The 24,456-nt window shown below is 34.1% G+C and overlaps 1 protein-coding gene across 1 annotated transcript in view; it reads left to right on the top strand.

Annotated features, from left to right (window-relative positions):
• The window catches only part of cfap61 (cilia and flagella associated protein 61), a 61,091-nt gene that overhangs the window by 14,415 nt on the left and 22,220 nt on the right, over window positions 1-24,456 (top strand). The window contains exons 10-17 of the mRNA XM_088940631.1: window positions 786-825; window positions 1,386-1,525; window positions 1,975-2,101; window positions 2,433-2,510; window positions 4,776-4,982; window positions 5,766-5,894; window positions 16,722-16,849; window positions 23,728-23,826. Coding sequence (XP_088796757.1) covers window positions 786-825; window positions 1,386-1,525; window positions 1,975-2,101; window positions 2,433-2,510; window positions 4,776-4,982; window positions 5,766-5,894; window positions 16,722-16,849; window positions 23,728-23,826 — 948 coding nt within the window. The remainder of the gene's footprint in view (window positions 1-785; window positions 826-1,385; window positions 1,526-1,974; window positions 2,102-2,432; window positions 2,511-4,775; window positions 4,983-5,765; window positions 5,895-16,721; window positions 16,850-23,727; window positions 23,827-24,456) is intronic.

The following is a 24,456-nucleotide window of genomic DNA, read 5'->3' as shown; positions in this document are numbered from 1 at the left end:
GCAAAAATAGTGTTTTTTTCCCCATTTGTTCTGTTTTTTAATATTATATAAAAAAGGGATTATGTTGTGCAAGTAAGCCTTCGGCCACATACTGTAGATGTCTTATATTGACATACCGTAGAACTGTTTAAAAATCTAATACAGTAGGTGAAACATTTTACCATCTTTGAGTACTGATAATATATAGTTCATTTTACATGTTATTCGCTTCACTATTGTGTCAGTAATTTAATTTTAATGTACTGTTTAAACTGCATGCATTTCCTCTCTTCGTTTTTTCAGTTTGTATCTTGTGTTCGACTGTTGTATTCCAGCATGTCCTTCACTTACTGTACACTGTAATAACTGTAGGCAGTTATTATGAGTAAAAGTAGCAACACTATATTCGATCTCAACTGATATCAAAATTCCTTAAAAAGATTCTTGAAACACTGGAGCATCTCCTGTGTTTATTTGTAATGCTCCATTTAAGATGAGGAAAGTCTGACAGTTAGGTGGCTGCATGCTGAGGGCCTTTCATTGTCCTTTACCTCACAGCTGTCCAGAAATATGGAATCGAGTTATGTACTGCTGTGAATGAGCATGTAATATATGAGTAGAGTGCTCAACTTGACAATGTATGAGGAGATGAAAGGCAGAAATGGCTTTCTTCATGTCAAGATTAATAAACCAATGCATATAAAATGCTGTGGATATGTGGGCCGACTAACTTGCTGTTAACCTCCATATGCTGATCTAACCCATGGTGTGCCAACATATTTTAGAATCTTTTTTCTTTATTACAGATCTGTGGACTTTTTACCCTACATTTTTAAACTTTATCCTGTAAGTAACTATGATTATAGCCCAAGTACCCAATGTCCTCTTGACAGCATAATGGAGTGGAAAATAAAGTTAATATTTTCTTGTTTCATTTCAGTGTGTCTTGATCTTGTACAGTAAATGAAGCTATTTATAAATACTCCTTGAATAGAGTAAAATAATAAACTGTACCACAGTTATATTTGAAAATGTGACTGGTTAAATTGCTGACCTTATGTAATAGTATAAATAATAATAATGGTACCTTAATTAGTAATGGTAGATTTATTTTTAAGAAAGCATTTTCTTAACCAAAACTAAAGCACTTTAGATAATTGACCTTTTTGAAACACTGAGGTATACCTGTGAAATGGAAGTATATGTAACTTTATTCCTTTTGTTAATACAGCAAAGGTTTCATGATGGAAACTGAATTGTCAAAGTATGCATATTTTAAGCCTTAAATATGTCTTTGATGATTCTCAGTTCTTCATTACTGTTTTTTTTTGCACTGCATTCCAAACAGTTGCATTTTGAGAATAAATATACAATGTTGATACAGTCTTATCATTAATCATTTGCAGGACCGTGCTTTCTGCATTATAACAGTGCCCAAACTGGCTCCAGAGTTTCCTCTTCTGCAGAGCTTTGTCCGTGCTGTTCCCTATCATACCAGCACCTTGTCTCAGGAGCTATACATCGTCCATCGCTCCGGCCTTCTCAAGTAATTCTTCATTTGTCAGATATCTAAATGTAAATATGTATATGAATTGTAAATAACAATGTAAATAAAAGATCTTTTGACTGAATTTTATATACAGTATATTAACATTAAAATTTGTGAATATACTGTAATCACATAGATCATAGAAAATTCAAACTGAAGAACATTTAATAAAATATGAAGCCTTTCTTTATTAATACTAGTTTTAGCTCATGATCTATTTTTTAAATTGAGTTTAATTGAGATGCACATCTTATTTTATTATTGTTCCATTTTGGAACATGCTCTACTTCAAATCCGGTACCTTAAGTAAAACTATAAATTTACTTTTGACAGTTAGTGAAAAGTCTGCCTTTAAAATGCTCCTTTGTGATGAACGCAGAATATATTGTAAAGAAAACAGCAAACAGTGGATGGTTTGTAATGTTGGCTGCTGTTTTTTGTTACAGAAAGTTTTGTGTAAGACTTGCCAGATCTAGTGACAAAACTGGGGTTGAGTCCCTAGTAAATAAGCTCAGTCTGCAGGATGCTGTTTTGGAGGATCTAGATATGTATTGTCAAGCTCGACGAGATCCAGTAAGTGATACTATACTTCTTAAAATGGTTTTTAGGCCATACACTTACAAGGTTAGGCTCTAGGTTTATACCTGTTTTTCTAATATTATTTGAGCCCCTTGTCATTTAGCTACTGTTGAATTAATAAGACACATTAATGCATGTTTTTTTTTTCTATTTTGGCATTTAAATGAAATTATAAAACAGTGGGAGGTGAAAATGTAATTAGCACCAGCTGTCTTCTGGTGCATTCTGAAATGTTTAAAAAATAAATATTAAAGCTATCACAGAATAATATGTTTGGCTATTATTGCTGTTGTCCACTAATGATTTATAATGATTTGACTAACAGGATGGAACTCCAGTACAGGCATTTGTGGCGGAAGTCCTGGATCAGATTGTGGGAATACTAATAATAAGAAATGAGGAGGTAATGTTGTTTTCAAACCTGTTATTAAACATTGCAGTATGAAATATGATAAACCTTGTTTCAATGAAAATGTTGTTTATGAAAATTCTAATTGTTTAGTTTAATGAATTGTGATATGATAGAATGTGTTTGATGATTTTCTGAGATCGGTCCTTGACAAAAAGTTTGAAATTAGAGTCTGAGACGTTTCACCTGTAGATGTTGACGATGATAATAATGCCAATACATTTATTAATAAGTAATTTTCAGAAACATAAATCATTGTACAATGACAGATGTGTAATACACATAACAAAAGCTAAAATACACAGCAAGTGAACCTAGTAAAATCTAGGTAAAACTAAATTATGCATTAAAAACCTGTGAAAAGAGTCTTTAAATTATGTTAAAAAATGTTGACAATCCCAAAGTGTATCATGGATTTTGCAGTGTTCTGGTAATGTTATGTTCAGAGTATACTCTACAGTAAATCCTTAAAACAACCAGAGCTAAACTATTCATAAATTTCACAGAGAGCAATTACAATTTACAGAGGATGGGAGTAATGTACTTATACAGAGCACTTTTTGTTAGTCTGATTTCTGGACATACAGTAACTTTAATTTAGTACTTTTAGGAACCATCCTAGTAATTAAGGCATTACAGTAGTCTTATCTTTATTAATTAAAAAGGTATATATCAATATTTAACAGTTTAGCTTAAGAAAGCTCTGTTGCATCCATATCAGAAGATAACCTGCAAAGTGCAGAAATGAAAGCTGTAAAACCCAAGTTTGTAACAGTGAATATCTGATTAAAGAATGACGTAATCAGAGAATCCTGTGGAGCACCCTGAGAAAGTGAGAAAACAGACAAAAATTTTAAACAGACAAGATTTATGGACTAACTCCTGGTAGCCACATAGCCCAATGCCAAACTGATTGTTTGGTTGGCTGTTCTAAATTAATCCCTAGGGTTCTTTTTCAAACTTGGTCATTGTCTCCTGGCCACATATACTGTAGGTGTCAAACAAGAAAAAAACCCTAAAATTCAAAGTTTTTTACCTGAAAAAACATGAGACTTCTCATGGCACGGGTAGTTTACTGAAATCCATGTCCAATCTGTGTTTTTAAAGTAATACTGCTGATACCTTATCTAGTAATAGTAGATTTATTTTTAAGAGCACAGATGTTTATATTAAGGGCAGCATGGTGGTCTCAGTGTTTAGGATTTCTGCCTTACAGTACTTCAATCTCTGGGGTGCTATCTTCATCAAGCTAGTACTTGTATATTCTGGGTTCCTCCAGGTACTTCACTTTCCCCCTACAGTCTAAAGTCATACTGGTAGGTTAATTGGCTTATGTAAAAATTGGCTCTGGTATGAGTGTGTGGGTGTCTGTTTTGTATTTGTGTGTGCCCTGCAATGTACTGGTGTCCCATCCTTGAGTGTATCCTGCCTTGTGCCCGTTGCTTGCTGGGATAGGCTCCAGCTCCACTGCAACCCTATATTGATTGATTGAAGTGGTTAGAAAACACATGGATGGATGGATTTATTTTACACAAGTCTCCTTCTTGACTGTAGGGATGTCACGGTGTGAGATTTTGGTGGTACGATCATAGTCTCAGGAAATAATCACCGTTTCACGGTTTTACAATTTCTTTTCAGGTTATTTATTCTGAGATACTATGGAGGGAAAAAAGACACAAAGCATGGCATAATTAAACATTTTATTGTTTTTTTCATAACATTCTTTTGGTCCTGCAATTTAAACATGTAACCTACTTTACATTAAAAACATAGATATGATGGGGAAAAGTAGACAGTGGCAAACGGAAATATTCAGAGAGGTCAGTCTCAGCCCGTCCCTTTCCTCACTTGGAACTTCATCACTCGTTGTCAGTAAAAAGTGTTTACTTTAAAAAGTGGATGGACTGGTTGCGAGCACCAATTATAAGAACAATGTTTATAAGTGATAGGGGTATCCCAGCAAATTCAACTCGAATGAAAACTAGAGAGGTGTAATGTGCCTTTAATATTTATTTTTTTAACCATATTTTTTTACTTAACTGTAATGACATAAGTATGGTACTGTGCAATAATAACTTAAATCTTGTGTATAGAGTAAGATGGCATCTGTGTACAATATCAATTTGGCAATATTTGCATCCACTGAAGATTTGTAAGTACTGTGCTTATGTGAGATATTGTATTAATGCTGCATTTTTTATTGAAGTCTAAAAGGAATGGTATTCTCTCATTTTAACAGATTGTCCTCTGTTTCTTTAGGACATTGATTATATCCGCTCTCACTACAATATCGAGAATTTCATCTACTTTAGTCATCACACCATGGAAGAACATGGACAACTTCTTCACTTTGCTCTAAACCCCATTTTTCAACATTATGCAAAACACTTCTTCAAAGAGGCCCTTCGACTCTCCCACAGATCTTCTCTCTACTACCGTGTGTACCCTTCATACGAAGATGTAAAGGTGAGATGTAATGCAAATCCATAAAGCACCGTATTTCCTGTCTGTGAAAGACACTATTCATAATCCTCTTTATTTAATGTGTTATATCTAATGTTCACATATTGCTGTTCAATTTGTGTGTTCTATTTACATTATAAGTACGGAATATTTTTTCCCTTGTATTTAATCAGGGATAAAGCATCTGATAATTGGCAATTCATTGTCAGTTCCTGTCCTTTCCAGCATGTATCCAGGTGCAGCGGCTGCTGTAGCATGGGATGATGTAATGAAGCATTTCCTCAAAGCACAGAGGCTTCTTCCTTTTGCTAATTACCTTGTACAAACATGAGTCAGATTCGGATATAAAGCGCAAATACAATTATTACAACCTAACAGAAAAAAAAAACTCAGCAGCAGGGGAATGGGGTCTGCCAGCAATGCTTCCAACAGTATTAGAGAGATGAATTTCTAATGCAGGCAAATCTAGCTGATTCATGATTACTGAGGAGAACATATCCTCGGGGGGAGAATCCTTGTACAGCAAAATCCCATAAATCCAACCACTTGTTTTTCATCCATTCCCACAGAGATGGTAATGCAATTACTCTCATAATTATCTTCATTAGTGCCTGCCGCTGCAGACCGTTCATTCCCTTGCTCTAAGTGCCTGTTTATCAGGCCGTTTCCCCTTCATTTTAACTAATGTTTTACCTTAATCTGTACTTGCTATTTCAGTCAGCTGTATTGCATTACGATAAGGGTCCTCTGAGCTCACTTTGTACCCGTTTTCTACCATTCTCACAGAATGCCTATGCCCATTCTCTGACATCTGCCCTTAATTGCATGGTTCCTGTGCGCCCAAGACGGCAGATTGTCTATCCGCTAGATGAGCTTGGCATCGATGCTCCTTCCAGGCGAATCTCCAAGGATCAGGTGGGTGCTGAAGCAGCAGAAGGCAGCTGGCATGTTGCAAGCGGTATGCCAAGCTTTGCAGATGGGCAAATACCACTGTCTTCAGTTCGGAGGAGGTGGCTTTTAATTAAAGTTTATCAGTGGGGAAAAAAAAAACTAAATGAGTTTGCTTTCGTTTTAAAATGGAACAAGAGGAAATTCTCTCTAATGAAGTTCGTCCACGTAAGCCATGTTTGAAAGTAAATGTAAAAAAAAAAACTGACCCTGAGATTATGTTTTATGATCGTTTTAAAGATTAAATTATTATCTAAAGGTCTGTTTCAACTTTGCATACTTTTGGGGGGGGCATTTGTGTCAGTGTGAATGGCATAAGCCATGCATAAAAGCTAAACCAAATAAAGTCATTATTTGTCCTGTTTGAGTCATTTAGAATGTAAATATATTTTTTTTTACATTTTTTATATTTTTTCTTTAATTTTTTTTTTTAAATCATAAGACGTTTACAAATTCTTCATCCATGAACTAAAATCTGTAAAAATGATGGTGGTATAAGACATTAAAAGATAAATTTCAATTGGACAGTAATTTGAATTTTAAAAATTCTGATTTGTGATTTGAATTCTTGCAGAATTATGAGCACTATTAGAAATCTTACTGCTTCTCTATGAAATAATACACCACTTCGGAAGAACATAGTAAGAATGAATTTGTTGGTTCGGTCATTGGCTATCACCCGCATGGTCAAGCATGATTGTCTTCTGTGAAGCTGAAGATGACAGATAAGACCAATGGGGCTCTTATGTGTACACTTTCTGAGCAAATGTTGTCTTAGGAGATATCTGACTGTGTACTGTGCAATCTGGGATCAATTTCCATATTCTCCCTCTGTCTCGTTTAATCAAATGTTATAATCTCATAGGAATTGATTTTGATGTATTTCGTAATGTTAGATTTGACCATATCTTTCCTTTTGTTGTCCTCTGGTGAGATTGCCTTGTCTAAGGGAGAAGTGAATATTCTTCGGCTGGAGTCTGACATAGGAGTGAAATAATCAACAAACCCTAAGCTGATGTCCATAGCCTCACTGCTTGTGGCTACCTGCTTAGGAGAGAACACCGATGTTGATGCATCTGTCCTCCTACTTGATACATAAAATATTCAGCAAAGATTATGTTGGTGATATTTCACCCGTTTTTTTAAGTGTTGTCAGATTTCAGCCATGTATACAAGATAATAATGCTTTTGGTAGACCATTAGTCTCGTTTCGGTCTTGATGTCACAATCCTTAAACATGCATTCTCAGATGTCAAATGTTACACTTGCTAAAATTCTTCATCAATATCAGCCTTTTGCTGTACTTTTTTTAGGCCTTCATTGTGAAATATGAAATGATGCTCCTGATGCATTTGGAGCTTCCTGGTGGTCATTTGGTCTATTGATTTTTACATTCAAGTCTATTGAATTTTACATTCAAGTCAATTGTCAGTTGTTTGGAGGTCCATTTCATTTAGGGCACATTCTACAGCATCATCTGCATTCTGAAGTTCAAAGACTAAAGTTGGTGTGGTTTTAGTTTTGGATGGGAGTTGCTAGAGATTAAATAATTCAACCCTCCATTCTGTCCTTCCTGCTGGGCATTTTTCTGTTATGGAACAGAAATATTAAAAATAGTGTTAAATAACAGAGCTTTGTTTGACTCCGGTCTGGAAATTATAGGCCCCAGTAAGGCATCAGTAAGGTTAGTGTTACTGCACTGATGTCACCATGAAGTACCATAAAGAATTTGGGAAGACGTCCATGCTTCAGGAAGGATCTTTTAGAGTGTCCCACAAGTCAATAATTGCTAAATATACATACAGTAGGTTGTTCCCAAGCTTGTAACATTTTTCCTGTAATTGTCATGCTGTAAAACGTACAGTATGTTGGCTGTACATCCTTCAGTACTTCAGAATTCATACTGGAATTTAGGGAAGAGTCTTTCAGCAAGAAAAATAAGATGATTCTGGTGAATTCCTGTGATAATCTTGGTCAGACCGGACAGCAGGGATAGCTCTCTTTCATTTTCAGCATTGCATTTGTCCCTTTTTGTGAGGATTTACACAATTATGACATTCTTGAAAACATTGGGGATTACCTGTTCATTCCAGATCTGAAAGCTGAGTATGTGGAGGTGTTGTGTTAGTTCCTGTTCATATTACTTACAAATTTGTGTGTGAATTATATCACTTTTTTAGTGTGAATTGACATCATGAGTTACAAGTTCCAGTCTCATTTCTAATTGGATATTTTTTTTATAATAGAGTTGTGCCTACTATTGTTGACAGTGGGTTCTTCTTTGAATAGATCTTCAGAATGCTCCTTCCAGCAGGCGATCATTGCCTCACTTTCCTTGTTTAGTTCTCACCAGTGTGACACTACTATCTGTTGATACATATATTATATATAAAACTATTCTTGGCTATTATGTGTTGAACCTGCAGTTGCAATAGCAACAAGATAGACAAGACAGTAACAATCCAGGGATACCACTCCAAACTGATGTTTATCAGGCTGATTCTGCTTAGGTTTCACAGATGTTTCGCCTAAGTTTAATAATGTTTCTATGATATGATGTTCCATCTGCCTAGATTCAATAACTTGGTAATGTCGATTAATTAGCTGAGACAGATACAAGGGAGGATGTGACATTTATCAGGCTTCAATCCCCATGACCGTATTGAGAATGCTGTGGAGAAATCTAAGTTTTTTTTTCCATTACTTGCTTGTTTGCATGTCATTTAGTCCACTGCCCACCAAAATAATAAGGTAATTGTGATCATCAATCACTTATTCCAATACTTTATTTGTATCATTGATTGAATTTCCTGTGTGACTAGTACAAAGTATAGATTAGTAAATGACCAAAGACAGTACTGTAGCTATTTACTGCTGTTTTCTAATGCTTACAACCCTATCAACACACAATATACAGTATATTGAGAAGAAATGTAATGACATCCTCTTAAGGGGAATAACTTAAATTATTGTCAAGTTGCTTTTTTAAAAAAAAAACTGAGCATTGTTTCTGAAAAGGTGACGGGGTTGTCAGCAAACCCTTTCTGATCTTTATGAATTTTTCAAATAAAAACAAAGAGAGTTACTGTGTCTTTGTTAGGAGCTTGCAAAGTTTTCTGTATTTTGACTGAAGATAAAAGAGCAGTATGAGTTTAACATACCATTCAAACTCTGCTTTTTAGGTTAATTTAGAGGTGTTTTGGCTTTGGATCCAAAACTGAACATATTTTTTAAATGATTTTACCCAACTGCTTTTTTAATATTTCCATTTTGTGGTTAGGACTTGGACTTAAAAGGTTATGGGTTCTAATCCTTGATGGGGAACCTTGAGAAAAGCTCTTCACACAGTAAGGTGCCTAGCTGTATTAATGAGTACAAATGCGCTTAACTTTGGATCAGCCAAATAAGATGTTAGTGTGCATTCACATTAACTGCCTTCAGTTTCAGTTTGCCAGAAGAAAAATTGTTTTATGTAACTGTCAACCACATTTCACTTCAAGGCTTTCAGATCTCAAATTGAAATAGCCAACCTTCCCTATGATCAAAATGTCCTTACTTTATACAGTAACTTTTTGTAAAGTAATTATTAATTGTATTATAATTTCAGCTAATCTAAAGATATTTTTCTATGGCTTTAATATTTACGTTTTACAATTTACAGTATTTAATTGACCTTAAACTGCCACTATAACAGAAGTATTCTGTATCTGTAAAAAATGAATAATTTGTCAATAAGCTTTGCTGGAAGTTGTTGTTTTCTGTTAATTTAGCATCTGTGCTTGTAAGGTTTTTATTTATTAACTTGACAGCTGTATCTCAAGGGGTGAACTGTAAAATTATGACCTTCAGATTGCTGTGTAGCTCACAAGTCCCTTACTGTACAGACGGATGAACTTTTAGACATATACACATTTCATCAAACAATAACGACTAAGAAATTAGAAATTAATTAAGAAACTGGTTAGAAATTGGTTATTTGCAGTTCAGCTGGTAAAAGACCTCAGAGAAGGTTGTGGATAGACTTCATTAATGCAAACTGACATATAGATTAATTATTAATTAATAATTTAATTTTCATATTGCAATTACATGTTACTTACACTAGGTTTTAAGAGCTCTTTCCAAAAGGTTTCAGGCTAAAAGTCAGTTCTAGGTTTATTATAATGCAGTCAAGAATTTCTTAGTACAGCCACATATTTAAGAATTTTTAAAATACTACTTATGTTGTAAAATTGTATTTCCACAGCCCTGTACACAAAATGTGAGGAGTAATATAGAATGAAGAAAAAGATGTAGGTTTTGCATTTATCTATATGATTTGAGAAGCAGTCATGTGCTTAATGAAGATTTTTAATTTTGAAATCCGTACATATTTATACAAAGCACATAATGACATCAGCTATCGGGGAGTCAAAACGTTTTCTGGATTTATTTTAAAGCAAGAGTTAAACTAAGTCTCCGCCAGAGGGCACTATTTCTCAAAAACAGATTTTGGAAGTGAAATGATAAGGTCAATCTTGTACATATTTACAAAAGAAGGCATAAAATCTTGTTGCACGTCAGGTGCATTCATTATTTCTTGTGTCAACAGTAAGAGCCTGAAATCATGGTGACCTGGTCAAGAAGAGCTTTTAACAGGCAGCTGTCCAGTCCTGAGAAATAAAATGGACTGACTATGCTTTGTAATAAAATAGAATAAAATAAACATTTTGAAAAACATAAGCATACAGATAGCATTCTTATATGCAGATAGTCTCTAAAGCAAATATTCATGCTGAGCTAATTTCTTATGTCTTCCTTTTTTAGGAACAAGTAATAGGTTTATTCCATGCTGAAAAGAGAAGAAAGAAAACAACGTTTCGGTTGTGGAGCCTTCTTCAGGTATCCCAAAGAAGGCTCCATGGCCGAAATGTTGTGTTTTCTTTCTTCTTTTTTCAGCATGGAATAAACCTATTATTTGTTCCTTTGCAGCTTGTGCATCCTGACGTAGCTACCCACCTGAACTACTTCTTCGTTTTTTAGTTTTGTACACACTGAGGATTGGTGTTAGTGTTATAAAAATATTTTCCTAAGGCAGTCACTTATTTTTAATTGACCATCTGCATTTTGTCATACAACATTTGGTTGGTTTTCCATTATAGTAATTTAGTACAGATTTCTATATAAAATTCCATTTTAGTGATAAGCAGTAATAGAATTTAAAGATCAATCCTGTGATCTTAAACAAAAGTATACTGGTATTTGTGGTACTAAACCAAAAAGAAAGTCTGTTTATTTGAAGCATGTTTCTCTTTTCTTTATTATACACAGCTTTCCTTTTACTGCTGATGAAAATATGATAGTCATAAATAAAGCAGACAGTTTTTAAGAAATGGTATTGCACTTTTAAAATTGTTTTTGTTTTACAAGGCAAAGAAATTGCCCATTCAACTTTGCAAAGCTGGTTAAAGGTAAATGTCACGCATAGATTGTCTTTATGAGAACCTATGATGCAATCTGCCATTTAAGCTCTTCTGTCTGATTGTTAAATATCTCACTTTAATGGCAGGCACCAGATGGTCTTTCCAACAAGTGGAGTGGGATTGTTTACCACTTGTGTATTGCATGTGAAAATATCACACTAATTTGACTAGATAGAAGACGTCATTCCTCTGCTTGTAAAAGTGTACATGACATTTTGGTTTGCCTGTCTTGACATAACTAGAAGGTGGCAATTTGGATTTTAAAAACATTTTTGGGCAGTATCTTTCTTTAAGCCTTGTTTGTTACTTATATTTGGCAGGTTTTGAGAGATTAACTGTTGTTTCTGGCAGAATTGTATTCACTGGATGTGGTCTTGCTATCTAAATTGACCCTAGCTTTGATTCTACACATACTACACAAATATCTGTATGACTGCTGCCTGACCTACATCCTTCTGCCCTTCTATTGATCTGTATTAAAAAATATGTTTAAGCAGATGCCCAAAGAAAGCAGTGTTTTCAGTAAAACACTATACTGTATATTATTTGTATACCTTGTTCTACTGCCCCACGTAAAGGTGAATTGTTTAGATGTAAAAGTTTTTTACCCTCTCCCTGAAGGATGTTAGGCATTATAATTTTGATTTTTAAAAAAGCATATGTGTTGTAAAAGGGAAAACATGAAATAAAATAAAAAACACTTCTAGAACATATTTTTCCATAAATTGCAATGCCTTTTTACTTAGAGTACAAAATATGACACTGTATTTTTAATAGAAGCTTATTTCATTCTGCTTCTGTAAACAGAATTTCATGTACAGTACATGGTAGTGTAGTTTCGCTTTATGTGAGTGGGTTGTAGACATGCAAGACAGACTATTATTTATGGTTTCTTGCACGGATACCATTTTGCAGTCCTTTTGGTGCTTTAGCAAATAAACCTTTAATGTATCTGCTGTTAAACTCAAAATACTTGTAAAACCGTGACTCAGCGTCACAGAAACTGCCATTTTAAGACTACCAGGTAGATAAGAACAAGCCTTGTAGTTTGTATTATTCTTTCTGGTGTACATCCAATCCACTGCCTAGCATGTAGGTATTAATTGGGTTAAAGCACCTGTTCCATTATATGTCAATACCATATCAGATTACAAAGTGTATTGGTCATAGCAGTGCTTTGCACATTCTGTTCTGTTTAACGTTATGCAACTTCCTGTGATTAGGCCTAGATGCACTTGCTGAGCAGTACCTTATGCTTTGAGTTATTGATTATCTTGCTGTGGTGGCATTTTCCATAGATTATTCTTTGCATATAGGCTTACATAAAATGGAAATTTCGAGAAGAACACGATGTTTGCAAATTGTTACTTACCAAGGCAATGACTGTTAAAATGACTATTTCAGTTCAGTTTATTTGTCCTATGCACAAGTGCAATGAAATGCTTATTTACACGTATGCTCCAATGCAAAGATATTAAAGGAATCACCAAGAACATAAACACTGAACAGCTGCAGCAACAACTTAAATATCATACAGCTTAAAATATTGAATTTCATTATAGTTTGTTTTAAATTCACATCAGCTATTATCACCTTCAGAAATACTGTAAATACTGTAGAACTTTTTACTTTACCTATATATTTCACTCTTGCTGAAAAACGTGAAAGCAAAATTCTGTTTAAAAATATTTATTAACTTAATATATTACACAGTAAGACTATATTAATTATCATATTAAGTATTAATGGGCAATTCAAGCTCATTAAAAATACTATTTCAATCAGAGAGACAACATACTGTATTTTCTAATTTATTGATTAGAGGAATTATCTCCTTTAGAATTTTGCTCAAATGAGGAATCAGCAGTGCTTAAATCAAAATTATTTCTGATCCATCTGAAACACAATTTAATGGTAAACTCAACTAAGAATGCTAAATAAAATTCTTTACACTTATATAGTGCATTTCCAGATACGCCACTCAAAGCGCTTTACAGGTAATGGGGATCCCCTCCACCACCACCAGTGTGCAGCCCCACCTGGATGATGCGACAGCAGCCATAGTGCGCCAGAACGCTCACCACACATCAGCTATCAGTGGGGAGGAGAGCAGAGTAATGAAGCCAATTCAGAGATGGGGATTATTAGGAGGCCATGATTGGTAAGGGCCAATGGGAAATTTGGCCAGGACGCCAGGGTTACACCCCTACTTTTTTCGGGAATTGCCCAGGGATTTATAATGACCACGGAGGGTCAGGACCTCAGTTTTAAATCTTATCTATAGGACAGTGCCTTTTGTTGACAGTGTAGTGTCCCTGTTATTATACTGGGACATTAGGACCCACACAGGCTGCAGGGTGAGCGCCCCCTACTGGCCCCTCTAATACCTTTTCCAGCAGCAACCTTAGTGTTTCCCAGGAGGTCTCCATCCAGGTACTGACCAGGCTCACACCTGCTGAGCTTCAGTGGGCTGCCAGCTGTGAGTTGCAGGGTGATATGGTTGCTGACATTAATGCAATCCCTAACATTTTTATGAAACACTTCTGCGACAAATTTCAATTTTATTTTTGAGGGGAAAGGTTACAAATGACTTGAGCACATTCAGGCAATCTTCCAACAAAAGCATGTCTTTTTAAATATTTTTACTGAAATGGATCATCCTCATGTTTACACCCCAGCTTCACAGATCAAAATGAACACAATAAAGGCAAACAACACTGTAAACATACACATCTTGGGTTCATACGTTGAAAACACATTGTTGTGTAAAATATTTAAAGAGATTATCTGACATTGTCCACTGTAACAGCTTTTTGGAATATGAAAATACATATAACAAAAAATCACGTTCTCAAGTTTCTGAAGCGTTTTAGATGATTGCAGGTTTCCTTTAGAAAATAAAAGGCTGGCATCCAGTTACAGATTAAGAATCTGTGATTGGTAAAAAATATAATTATATTTCTAAGTGTTTTTCATCCTAAAAGATATTAAAACACTTTATATATAAGAAGGGACACACTATGCAGCAGTCATTATGTGATAGTGGTTCAGATCAGGTAGAGAAATTGGTAAATTGCTTCACCAATTGAATTAAATGAGAAGTTTAGATCATACAGAATATGTATCTGTTCTATTTTCCAGAGATTTCGCAATGATGGGCTTACAGTGAAAATACGGAATCATAATGTATTTAATTAGGATTTGTTGCCGTGGATCGACCCGAAACACTCTATAATGTCAAAGTAAAAACAAATTTCTATAGATCCTCATAAATTAATTATCAATATAAAACAGAAAATAACCAATGGTGTAAGTATTCACCCTCCTTGTGTCAGTATTGGTAGAGGCAGGAATTAGACCCATGAGTCTTCTTGGAGAAGTTTCTGTCAGCTTTGCACATCTGGACACTGCAGTTTTTGCCCATGCTTCTTTGCTTTGCAAAATTGCTCAAGTTCCCTCAAGTTGGATGAGGACTTTCGTTGAACAACAATGTTCAGCTCCTGATAGAGATTCTCAATTGGGCTTGCAAAATTGCAAAAAACCCGATTAAAATACATTATGATTCCATATTGTAACAAAATAAAATATAAGTCCAAAGGGGTGCATACTTTTATGGCCACTGTATACAGTAGCTGAAGCTAATAAATAGAAGCAACAAAATATTCCACACTCTTCAAATATGCAAATAAATAAAGATACCTTAAAATGTGTTATAGTTTTAATTATAAACAGAAGTGAGTATTTGTACATTACCAGCTTATTTTTAAACTTATCTGTTTAGAATTTAAAATCTGTCCCCTCCAACAAAGCTTGTTTGTGTTAATTGATTGTCTCAGAAACTGTAGGCCACAGAGAATCTTTGCTTTTCTACTGTTACAGTTCAGACAGATACTGTATGTGTTAAAATTATGTTATAGAGCTCTTCAGTGGTACAGGTCACACTATTCAGATATTAAAGCTTAGTCATTCAAGAACCTGGATGATTAGCAAGGTCTGTATGAGAGTTAGTACGGAGGTTGATTAGTCCCCCAGGAGTCATGTCCATTTCTTGTGTACTGTCATTCCCTTAAAACAAGGTGCATTATGGAACCAATCAACCTAATTATTAGCACTCAAGGACCAATTATAGTACTAAGATCTTTAAGAGACTTTTAGTGAAGCATGACAGCTGTTGGATTTAAGTATGTTGCAAGGGTATCAATAAGATTTACTAGCATATTCTCCTTGGTAACACATGTACTGTGCCAAAAATGTGAGCTCGTAGAGGTCAAATAATCATTTGAAAACCAATAACAGTCAAGACAGATTATATTTCTTTTTTTTTTGCTTAACAACAACAAAAACAACAATAATAATAATAGTTCATAATGATACTGTTATTGATTTTGATTACATTGTTACCATATGATTGCCATTGTGAGTTGAAGGGTGATATGGCTGCTGGCATTAGATACTGCTAACTTCATCACCACCAAGCTACCTTGTTACTCAAATGACTTAGTTTTATTACCTTTGAAAACCTGATTTCCTTGTATTTAAAATTCTGCAATTTTTGTAACCCTATATCTGCCAGGCTATTTAAGTACTGTACAGTACGTGTATTTTCAGAGTTTCATATTGTTCTTAATCTGTGAGCAACCAAAATATAAATTAGGCTTTGGGCCAAATGGAATCGGGGTTATTGCATAGTCCTTGTGTAGATGCCAAAGCAAGACAAATTTGATTTAATACAGGCCTTTGCCTGCCTTCAGTAGTACACTATTTTTTTTAATTTTTAAATTTTGACCTGCAGTGAATTGTGTTCAGTGTGAGCATTGATGTTTTTGAAAATATTAACTTTAAGAAAAGTACAGTATATACATAATTTGTGATTCAACAAAGTGGGATGTCAGTGGAAGAGGATGATTACTTTTGCAAGACACATTATTTAATTTATTTCCTTTTTTTAATTATATAATGTTAGCATGCCCAAAGGGGTTGGGCAACCAGTTGACCTTGGACAACTAGAGGTCTCCTTACTAAGGAGTTTTTGGTTCCTCTCCTCCGTTGTCTTCTGGTCTTCTGTTCTGTATTGACAAAATGTATGGTCACTTGCATTTTTAAGCGCCTTGGGGCAACCTTGCTGTGAAAGGTGCTATATAAAAATGAATTTAATTTAATTGAATTATAAGGAAATTTTATTTTATGTTGGAAAACATAAAAAAATGAGCTACATGCTTCACTGTATGAGCAAATGATCTTCACTATCTGTTCAATTGTTAACATGTTGTCTTTTATAAATTAATTATTGTGTAAATCCCACCAAAGTATATACTATATTGTTTTGTTCCAGGTGACATATGCATTGAACCACATAAACAGAAAGCTAACATTGGAGCCAAAAGTTACAATTAATGCCAGAATTGTTGTTGTTGGAGCTTCTGATACTGGGATATCCTTCCTGGAGGTGCTGGCCTTCTGGTATGTATGTGTATTTATCTATTTATTTGATCATTTAAAACTACATACAGTAGTGTATATAATGTTGTATAATCAAAATTGTCAATCTACAGTTTTAAGTAATCTAAAGCATTTCAATGCTGGTATTCCTGATGTAAGGAATTGCTGTCTGATATGACGACGTTAAAAATGTTAAATGATTTTCTAGGTACAAATGTTTAAGCTTACGGTTTTACTATTTTTCTTTGTATTACACTCTTGTTTATAATTAGATTGATACTTAATGTTATTTACCAGATATAATTTATTTTCCTGTCAGGTTACATGTTAATTTTAAAAACCTTCAAAGTTCTACGATATGGCTCCTCAGTTTGTAGCTGCAATATGACCTGTTTGCTCCCCTTCATGTGATGTTTGCTCTGCTGATTCTGGTTCACTGTGTTCGCACCTGTTCATCTACACTCTGTGGGTGACAGAGCCTCTGGAACACTGTGGCAACAAAATCAGGGACTCAGATATATTGGTGCTTTTAAGTTTAGCCTAGATCTACTTTTTTTTCAAAAATGTTCTTGTTATGATTGGTTTTATTATATTTTGGCCTTATTTTCTTTTGTTTTATGTTTTTTTTATTTTGTGAAATGTGCTTCTTTATAGATTTTGTTTAGGATGACGATTGTTAAGTTGATGTTTTAAAATAGGTTATTAGTTATAGTAGCTGCAGTATCATATAGTAATTATAACAATTCCTTTCATCTTGAATAATTAAGTTTTCTTGATGTTTATCATTTATTTCTATTTTTTCTTTATTCTTTTCTAGAGGAATTTATAATGTATTATTATACATAGAGACAAGACAGTATTGTAAAATGTTGTGTGTTAAGTGTCCACTAGGGGCAGTGTTCACTGTAATTTCTTCAGTGACACAAGAACAGAACAGAGAAACAGTCCACACAGAAAGATAAGAGCCAGAAGGCAAAGAAAACTCAAAGACGTATTTCTTTTTGTATACATTTAGATGGACTAATCAGTATCAGTCTCTTCTGCTTTGTTTAAAAGAGTCCAGTTTTCTTTTGGATACCTTGGATCTTCAAATGAAAAACTAAGGTGTCATTTTACAATTTGTGGTTTTGAGAAAAAGCTTTAAGGCAATATGATAAATATTGTTTTATATGTCATCTCATAATCTTTAAACATTATGTAATCAGTTTCTTGCAAGGATGTTCATTCGGTATGGTTTTATAACATCATTGCATTCAGAGGAATTCTAACAGTTGTATCAAATACTATTCAGATAGGTAAAGTATGTCATAATTTTTGAAGAAAGGGATGCTCAGGTGAAAAAGAAATATTTTAAGAAAACTTGAAAAAGTGAAAACACATTTTAGAAAAGATAATGTCTATACATTTATTAAAGATCATGTACTTCTGGTTATGAGAACTATGAGAAGAGAAATATTTACATGAAAATACAACTTGGACACACCTTACAGCAAATCTGGCATACAACTCTGTGAAACAAACTACACTAAAAAAAAACATGAAGTCATTTACTGGAAGAAGTTACAAAATTGTTATCTACAGATCTAATCTTGCATCCTACTATACAATTTTTTAATAAGACAATCGGCCATATTCATAAAACGTTTACTGTTGTGCTGAATTAAACTATTTTGTTTTCTTTTGACAATGAAACAAAAATGTCAGACAGGGATTTAAATCTTCCAAGTTACTAATTTAAAAGCTACTAAAATAAATTATAAACGTTTTTACTTCAGTACAAAGTAAAACTTTACTTTAGTTACAAAGAAAATGTAACTTGGCTTTATTCATAATATTGCTATTAGAAAGGATATTATTTGTTGTGATTGTAGTACTCACTGCCCGCATAAACTCTGCTTCTGTGTAGCTAACAGCACGGATTAAGATTATGTGGCAAACAGCCACACACTTGCTCAAATCCAAGAAAATGGATTGAAAGCTTTAATGAATGTTTTTTATTAATAAATTACTATGACTGGATCAGACATTGTCTACTAAATATTGCTGACTAAAATTTTGTTTAGAAGAATTTACTGGTTAGTAGCAACTACAAGTCAGTCAAATGCAGCTGGGAGAGACTAATTTTTTAAGAAATTAGAGTATTTTAAGAAAACTGTGAGAAATAGGTACCCCATGATCTAAACCTGAAAAAATGTTTTTTGGGGAATGGTGACAGACAAAATGCTGGTAAACAATGATTCAAACAAACTGGAAAAGATGAGATAAACATCATACACCTTACTAAAAATATGAGCTAGATGCTCTTTGAAACATGAGAAACTTTTCAAGGTGTCTTGTACATTTTACTTAAATTTCTTATTTAACCAACTTTATGAGCAAATGTTTTGAATGTGTCCAATACTTACATATATCTTTTTTTGCTATTAACTCTTTATTTGCAAATTTCTGTTATTTACAGAAATTGTAAAATTCTAGTACAACTGGATCAACAAAAAGGTCTAAACCAGTTTTAAACTAATTCTATATAAAATATCTTCATTGGTGCTTAAACCCAAACCTATTCTGCAGGTTTTGTACTCAATATTAGTCTTACAGTGAAAGTGGTATCTACAGAAACGTTGTGTTTAGCCTGAAATGGAAAGTGTATATTTTTGGGTCTTTGCCTAGAGATCAACTCTTCTCCAAACAATAAACCATTAAAGCATGTTCGTAAGCCCTAAGCTGATGACAGCATGGCAACTTGTTATTCCATTGAACTGAAAAATAATTTAAAAATAACTTGTGGTGTTTGGCACGTTATCGGTGAACATCTTGCACAGCTGCCTCGTTGGCATTCACAGGCATGCTGCTGACTGTTTAATTAGGCTTAGGCTGTTTACACTTGTCAGGGATCATCAGCAGAGTTCTGTGTTTGCTGTCACTAATTAGTTGACTAATGAAATAGTTAGAGCCTACTAACTGATCACAAAGCTAACATGTAATAGATGGTTTGGTGAATGTGTTGCTCTGGCCTATCTGTCTTTGCCATGAGTGTAAGTTTGCAGGGGCTTTCTCCAGCTGTTAGCCCTGTTATCAGGCCAGCTCCAAACGGCAGTTTCAGCTTTCCATGTGTTTAGTGTCAATGGGTCCCCATCGCTCAAATAAATGTTTCTTTTTCTTATTCAGAATCAATAGGGAGGCAGTTAGACAGAGATGGATGTGAATGGTCATGCCCCCAGCCTTGTAGTTACGGCTCGGTCACAATGAGCACTGTCATTGACTGATAACAGGAATAATCCACAGTTTGATATCTGGGTCAAGTTCAGTCTTCCAGTGAGGGGCGTCATTAGGCGTTAGGTCTGTAATGATTGCAATGTCATTCTCAACTAGCAGAAGATTAAGAATCCCAGAGTACATAGGTTTGTGTGACTTTAAAGCACTTCATTCTTAGGAACAAGTAATAGGTTTATTCCATGCTGAAAAAAAGAAGAAAGAGAACACAACGTTTCGGCCGTGGAGCCTTCTTCAGGTGTGGACTTCATTCTTATGCTTGCATTATCTAGCAGTGTTTTTAACAATAGGAAGAGACAATGCTCATATTGATTTTTAAAATTAATACATGGAAATAAAATTGTTATTGCCGATAGTTCTAACAGACTTTTCTAAGTTAAAACTAATCAACACTAATAAACTTTCCTGAAAGTACTGGAGTATCTAATATAGGACAAAAATTAATTAATTTAGACTTAAGGGTATATAGTATAAGGAACAATATGCATATAGTATACAAATCAAATAAGTGCTCTTTACAGTATTTTATACAGTATTTTCTGTTAGATTTTGAGCCTAATTAAATTTTAAATTGCAAAGGATTTGTTGTAATCATGAACATGAAAATTAAGTATCTTATTCCTTTACAATTATTTGAATATTGTCTATTTAAAATGATCACTCAAGCATGCAGAGAAAACTGTACTAATTTGTGTTTTTGACAAGTGGGGTTAACTATCAGAATCCTGCTCATAGACATTGGATTAATTGGTTAAAATTGTCTTGAAGGTTTCCTAAAAAAAGGATTTGTACATTTTTTTCAAGTGGCTTTATTTATTTCAGAAAAATATTGAAAACTGTCAATAGATTTAATGTAATTCTATTTTGAATGCATTTGTGTTTCAGTTTAATTAAACATTACAAACAATGCAAATAAATGCAATAAATGTAATGTTAAGCTTTAAAAGATCCCCAACACCTGAAATTCTTGTAAACCATAGGCAATTAACCAGGATGTAAATTCATGCATGAAACAGTTAATCTATTCAGCTAAGTAGAATATTTTTGCCAGTGCTTGTACATAATATACAATATATGTATTAATTATTTGTATGTATGCTATTCAGTAGTACTTAGCAGTGTTTGACTATTCTGAGCAAATGTTGACTAGTACATTATGGTCCTTCCTTATGTTTGTATCACAGCAATACAAATGTTTCCAGCTTATATACCGTGTTTAAAATACATACCGAGGAAATAAATCACTTCAAAGAACTGTATTTTTGGACATCTGAGAAAATTTAGGACATATACTGTACACAACAGTGAAGAAAAGTACAACTGGAAACCCAGACAGCTGTTTCTTTACTTGAAAAACCAGACAGCTGAGGCAAATAGAGAAGGTCTGCAAGAGTGTACAATTTAAAAAGTTTTGCTTCTTGTGTCTACTGGTACTTTATGTTTTTGTTGTGTGTTATTACAGTTGTACTGAATAGTTATATTGTATGCCCAACAGTATCTGTATATTTGTTTTATTGTTCCATATTGTGCTGCCTCTAATCCCTACTTCACTTTATTATCTGCAGCTCTTTTCTGCCTTTGTATCCACAGCAACCTCAAATCCCCACTGCAGCTGAATGTCATACTTAGATACAAATCTGAAAATGCCTTGAATCTGAGGAGTGCTCACTCAGCTGCTTTTTCTTCGGGAGCGGCCTTTCTCTAGAAACGTCCCAATTTTCCATAAATTGTACATTTAAAAGAAAATAGCGGATACAACTGTGTTTTATACCTAAAGACATTATGCCTGAAAATACTATTTATAAGTGACTGAATTAAATACTAACATGCAATAAATATACAGTTACTGATTAATTACATTTAAATTTGGAACAAATTAAGTTAGAGAACAAGTTAAAAGCCCTTTTTAACTTTGACTGCTATTTGCCAGCCATAAACTGATTATGACCGCATGGAACAGGTAGTCATAGACAGCATTTACATGAAAACATTACTAGCGGTTCTAAAACAGCACATGAGCATGATGATGCCTTTGACTTACAGGGGAGATAAATATACTGCTACTAGTTTTTTTTCATATGTGATGTGTTACATATAGTTAAATAAATACTTAGTGTTTCAACAGCATTATCTTCAAACAGGAACAGCAGTATTTAGCGGATATAGTTTTCAATGATATGACCACATTAAAAAAACATTTTATTTAGCAATGCCTCAAAACACATGATTGTGTGCTGTGTCGATGGTACTTAGCAATTTTGTTGACCCTGTTTAAATACAACATTTTCATTTTTCTCAAAATGTATATTCAGCTAAATGACATGAGCAGCAGGAAGCAGCAATCAATCATCACGTTATCTATGTGAAGCACTTCTAGGTGTCCTAGATTATGGAAACAAACAAGAATCTAGGGAGGAGAAAAAGACAGCATTTTCAACTCTGGTGTGGCAGTCACTCTATCAATTGATGAGTCTGCAGGAAACTAATTGTGCATCTAACACCATGACTTACAGAGCTTTTCATTTTACAGGTGTACCCCCATTCTGGTCATTCTTGTGAACAGATCTTTGTGCAATAGTCATAGTAAGGGAAAAAAACATGTATAAGTGGGAAGAGATTGTGTTTCATTCATCTTTTTTCTTATTAACAGAAGATTAAAGCTTTTTGGGTCACTAGAGCTCTTACCCAGCCCCTATTAGTGTAGATATGGAGCCTCCATAAATATCTACAATATCTGCACTCTTTTTTGCAAGTATCTTTACATTTATACGGTCAGAAAACAAGCATGCAACAAATGACTGAGATTATGAAAGTGCTAGTGTCCCTTGTTTTGGTACACAGCCACTTCACAGCTGTGTGAATGACGCCTGACACACATTGTTTACTTGGAAGTACCTCAACTTTTTATAGTAGATTTTCACTAAAGCTGAAATCTGGTGAGCCTGCAGTCCAGCTCCTGCTGCTGTTCCTGAAACAGGTTTAGTCAGTTTTCTCATCTGTAATGAGAGAAAAAGGGGGTATACACGCTGTTATTCTAATGTGTTATATTTCACTCTGTCTTTCCTGTGATATGAGGAATGTGTAAATTGTGTGTGCTGTTTATTATAAAGCAAATCTTTTTATTGAGTAAAGACTGTAATACTATTTTATCAATACTGTAAAATACAAATAATCTTAATTTTGAAGTTAGTTGTGAAAGAGTATTTTATTCTTTAGAAAAGTGGGATAAGTGACATGTATAGGGCTATTATAACTCTAGCACATATACATACACATTAAATATATTTTATATGCAAATAAAGTTAAGACATACTCACTTACCCCAAAGGATAATAATTGCCCTATTATCCGCACATCTTTAAAGGAAGTTTTTTCTTCTTTGACTTGTAACATACATTTTATTATTAGTCATTTATTTGACTGACATGTCTATTAAATAAGAAGTTTATCAATGCAGTCTGAGCACAATACCTTGCTTAAGAGTACAAGACCTTGTCTGGGACTTAAACCCTCAATTTTATAAAGAATGGTCCAGAGTCTTAACAACTGCTCCATGCTGTTACCTACATCTATGGGTATTTCTATTTTATTTATGCCTTTTACTCTTTCTATTTCTTTTGCTTTCATAGCCCACATCTGCGGTTCAACAACATCACTTTGATCTCCACTCATGGATTGCCAGGTGGCTGTTCGGATTATTCTGAAAATAAAACATTTTTGGCTACCAGGTAAGTCCTCTTAAAGGAATATGCCAGTATATTAAATTTGGATGACTGCAGATTCAATTGCATTGTATAAATAGGAAGAAAAAGCCCTGGGCAAGCAGAAAAGCTTAGGAGGTTAGGAATTTACAGATTGGTGGAAATACTAATTGAATCCTAACCCCAATTCATTTTAGTACTGTATTACAGTATTTGTGTCAGTGTTTTAACACTTTAGAATCAAAAGGAGCTAAACTGGCACTGGGCACATTTTGTATGAAATGTGCCTATTTACACAAGTAATAGAATAATTCTTGTTTCCACAACAGGAATTAATGAATGAAAGTTCTTAGGTTTGGATGGAAAATCCTGAATCATAAGATCAAATACAACTTAAAAATGCTGTGAATATAAATAGACACAAATTGTGTATCAGTGTGTTTTGAACAACACCAAGTTACAATCTTAAGATTCTGTTCAGGCAGCTTTGAGAACAGAGATATTTAGTCTGTTTCTCAGTTTTGTTTTATTGATATGCTGTCTCCTGTGGCTCAGTCTCTCCTGGCTTCCCAGTGCCGTCACACGGTAGTTTTTTTTAATGCTACTACTTTTTCTTACCCTGCTGAGGAAGAACTGCTTGATGTATGTCAAAATGTG

This window comes from Atractosteus spatula, chromosome 2, assembly GCF_055471065.1.
Source record: "Atractosteus spatula isolate fAtrSpa1 chromosome 2, fAtrSpa1.hap1, whole genome shotgun sequence".
Lineage (NCBI taxonomy): Eukaryota > Metazoa > Chordata > Actinopteri > Semionotiformes > Lepisosteidae > Atractosteus > Atractosteus spatula.
The sequence above is the reverse complement of the archived record's forward strand: the minus strand, read 5'-3'. Positions and strand labels throughout refer to the sequence as shown.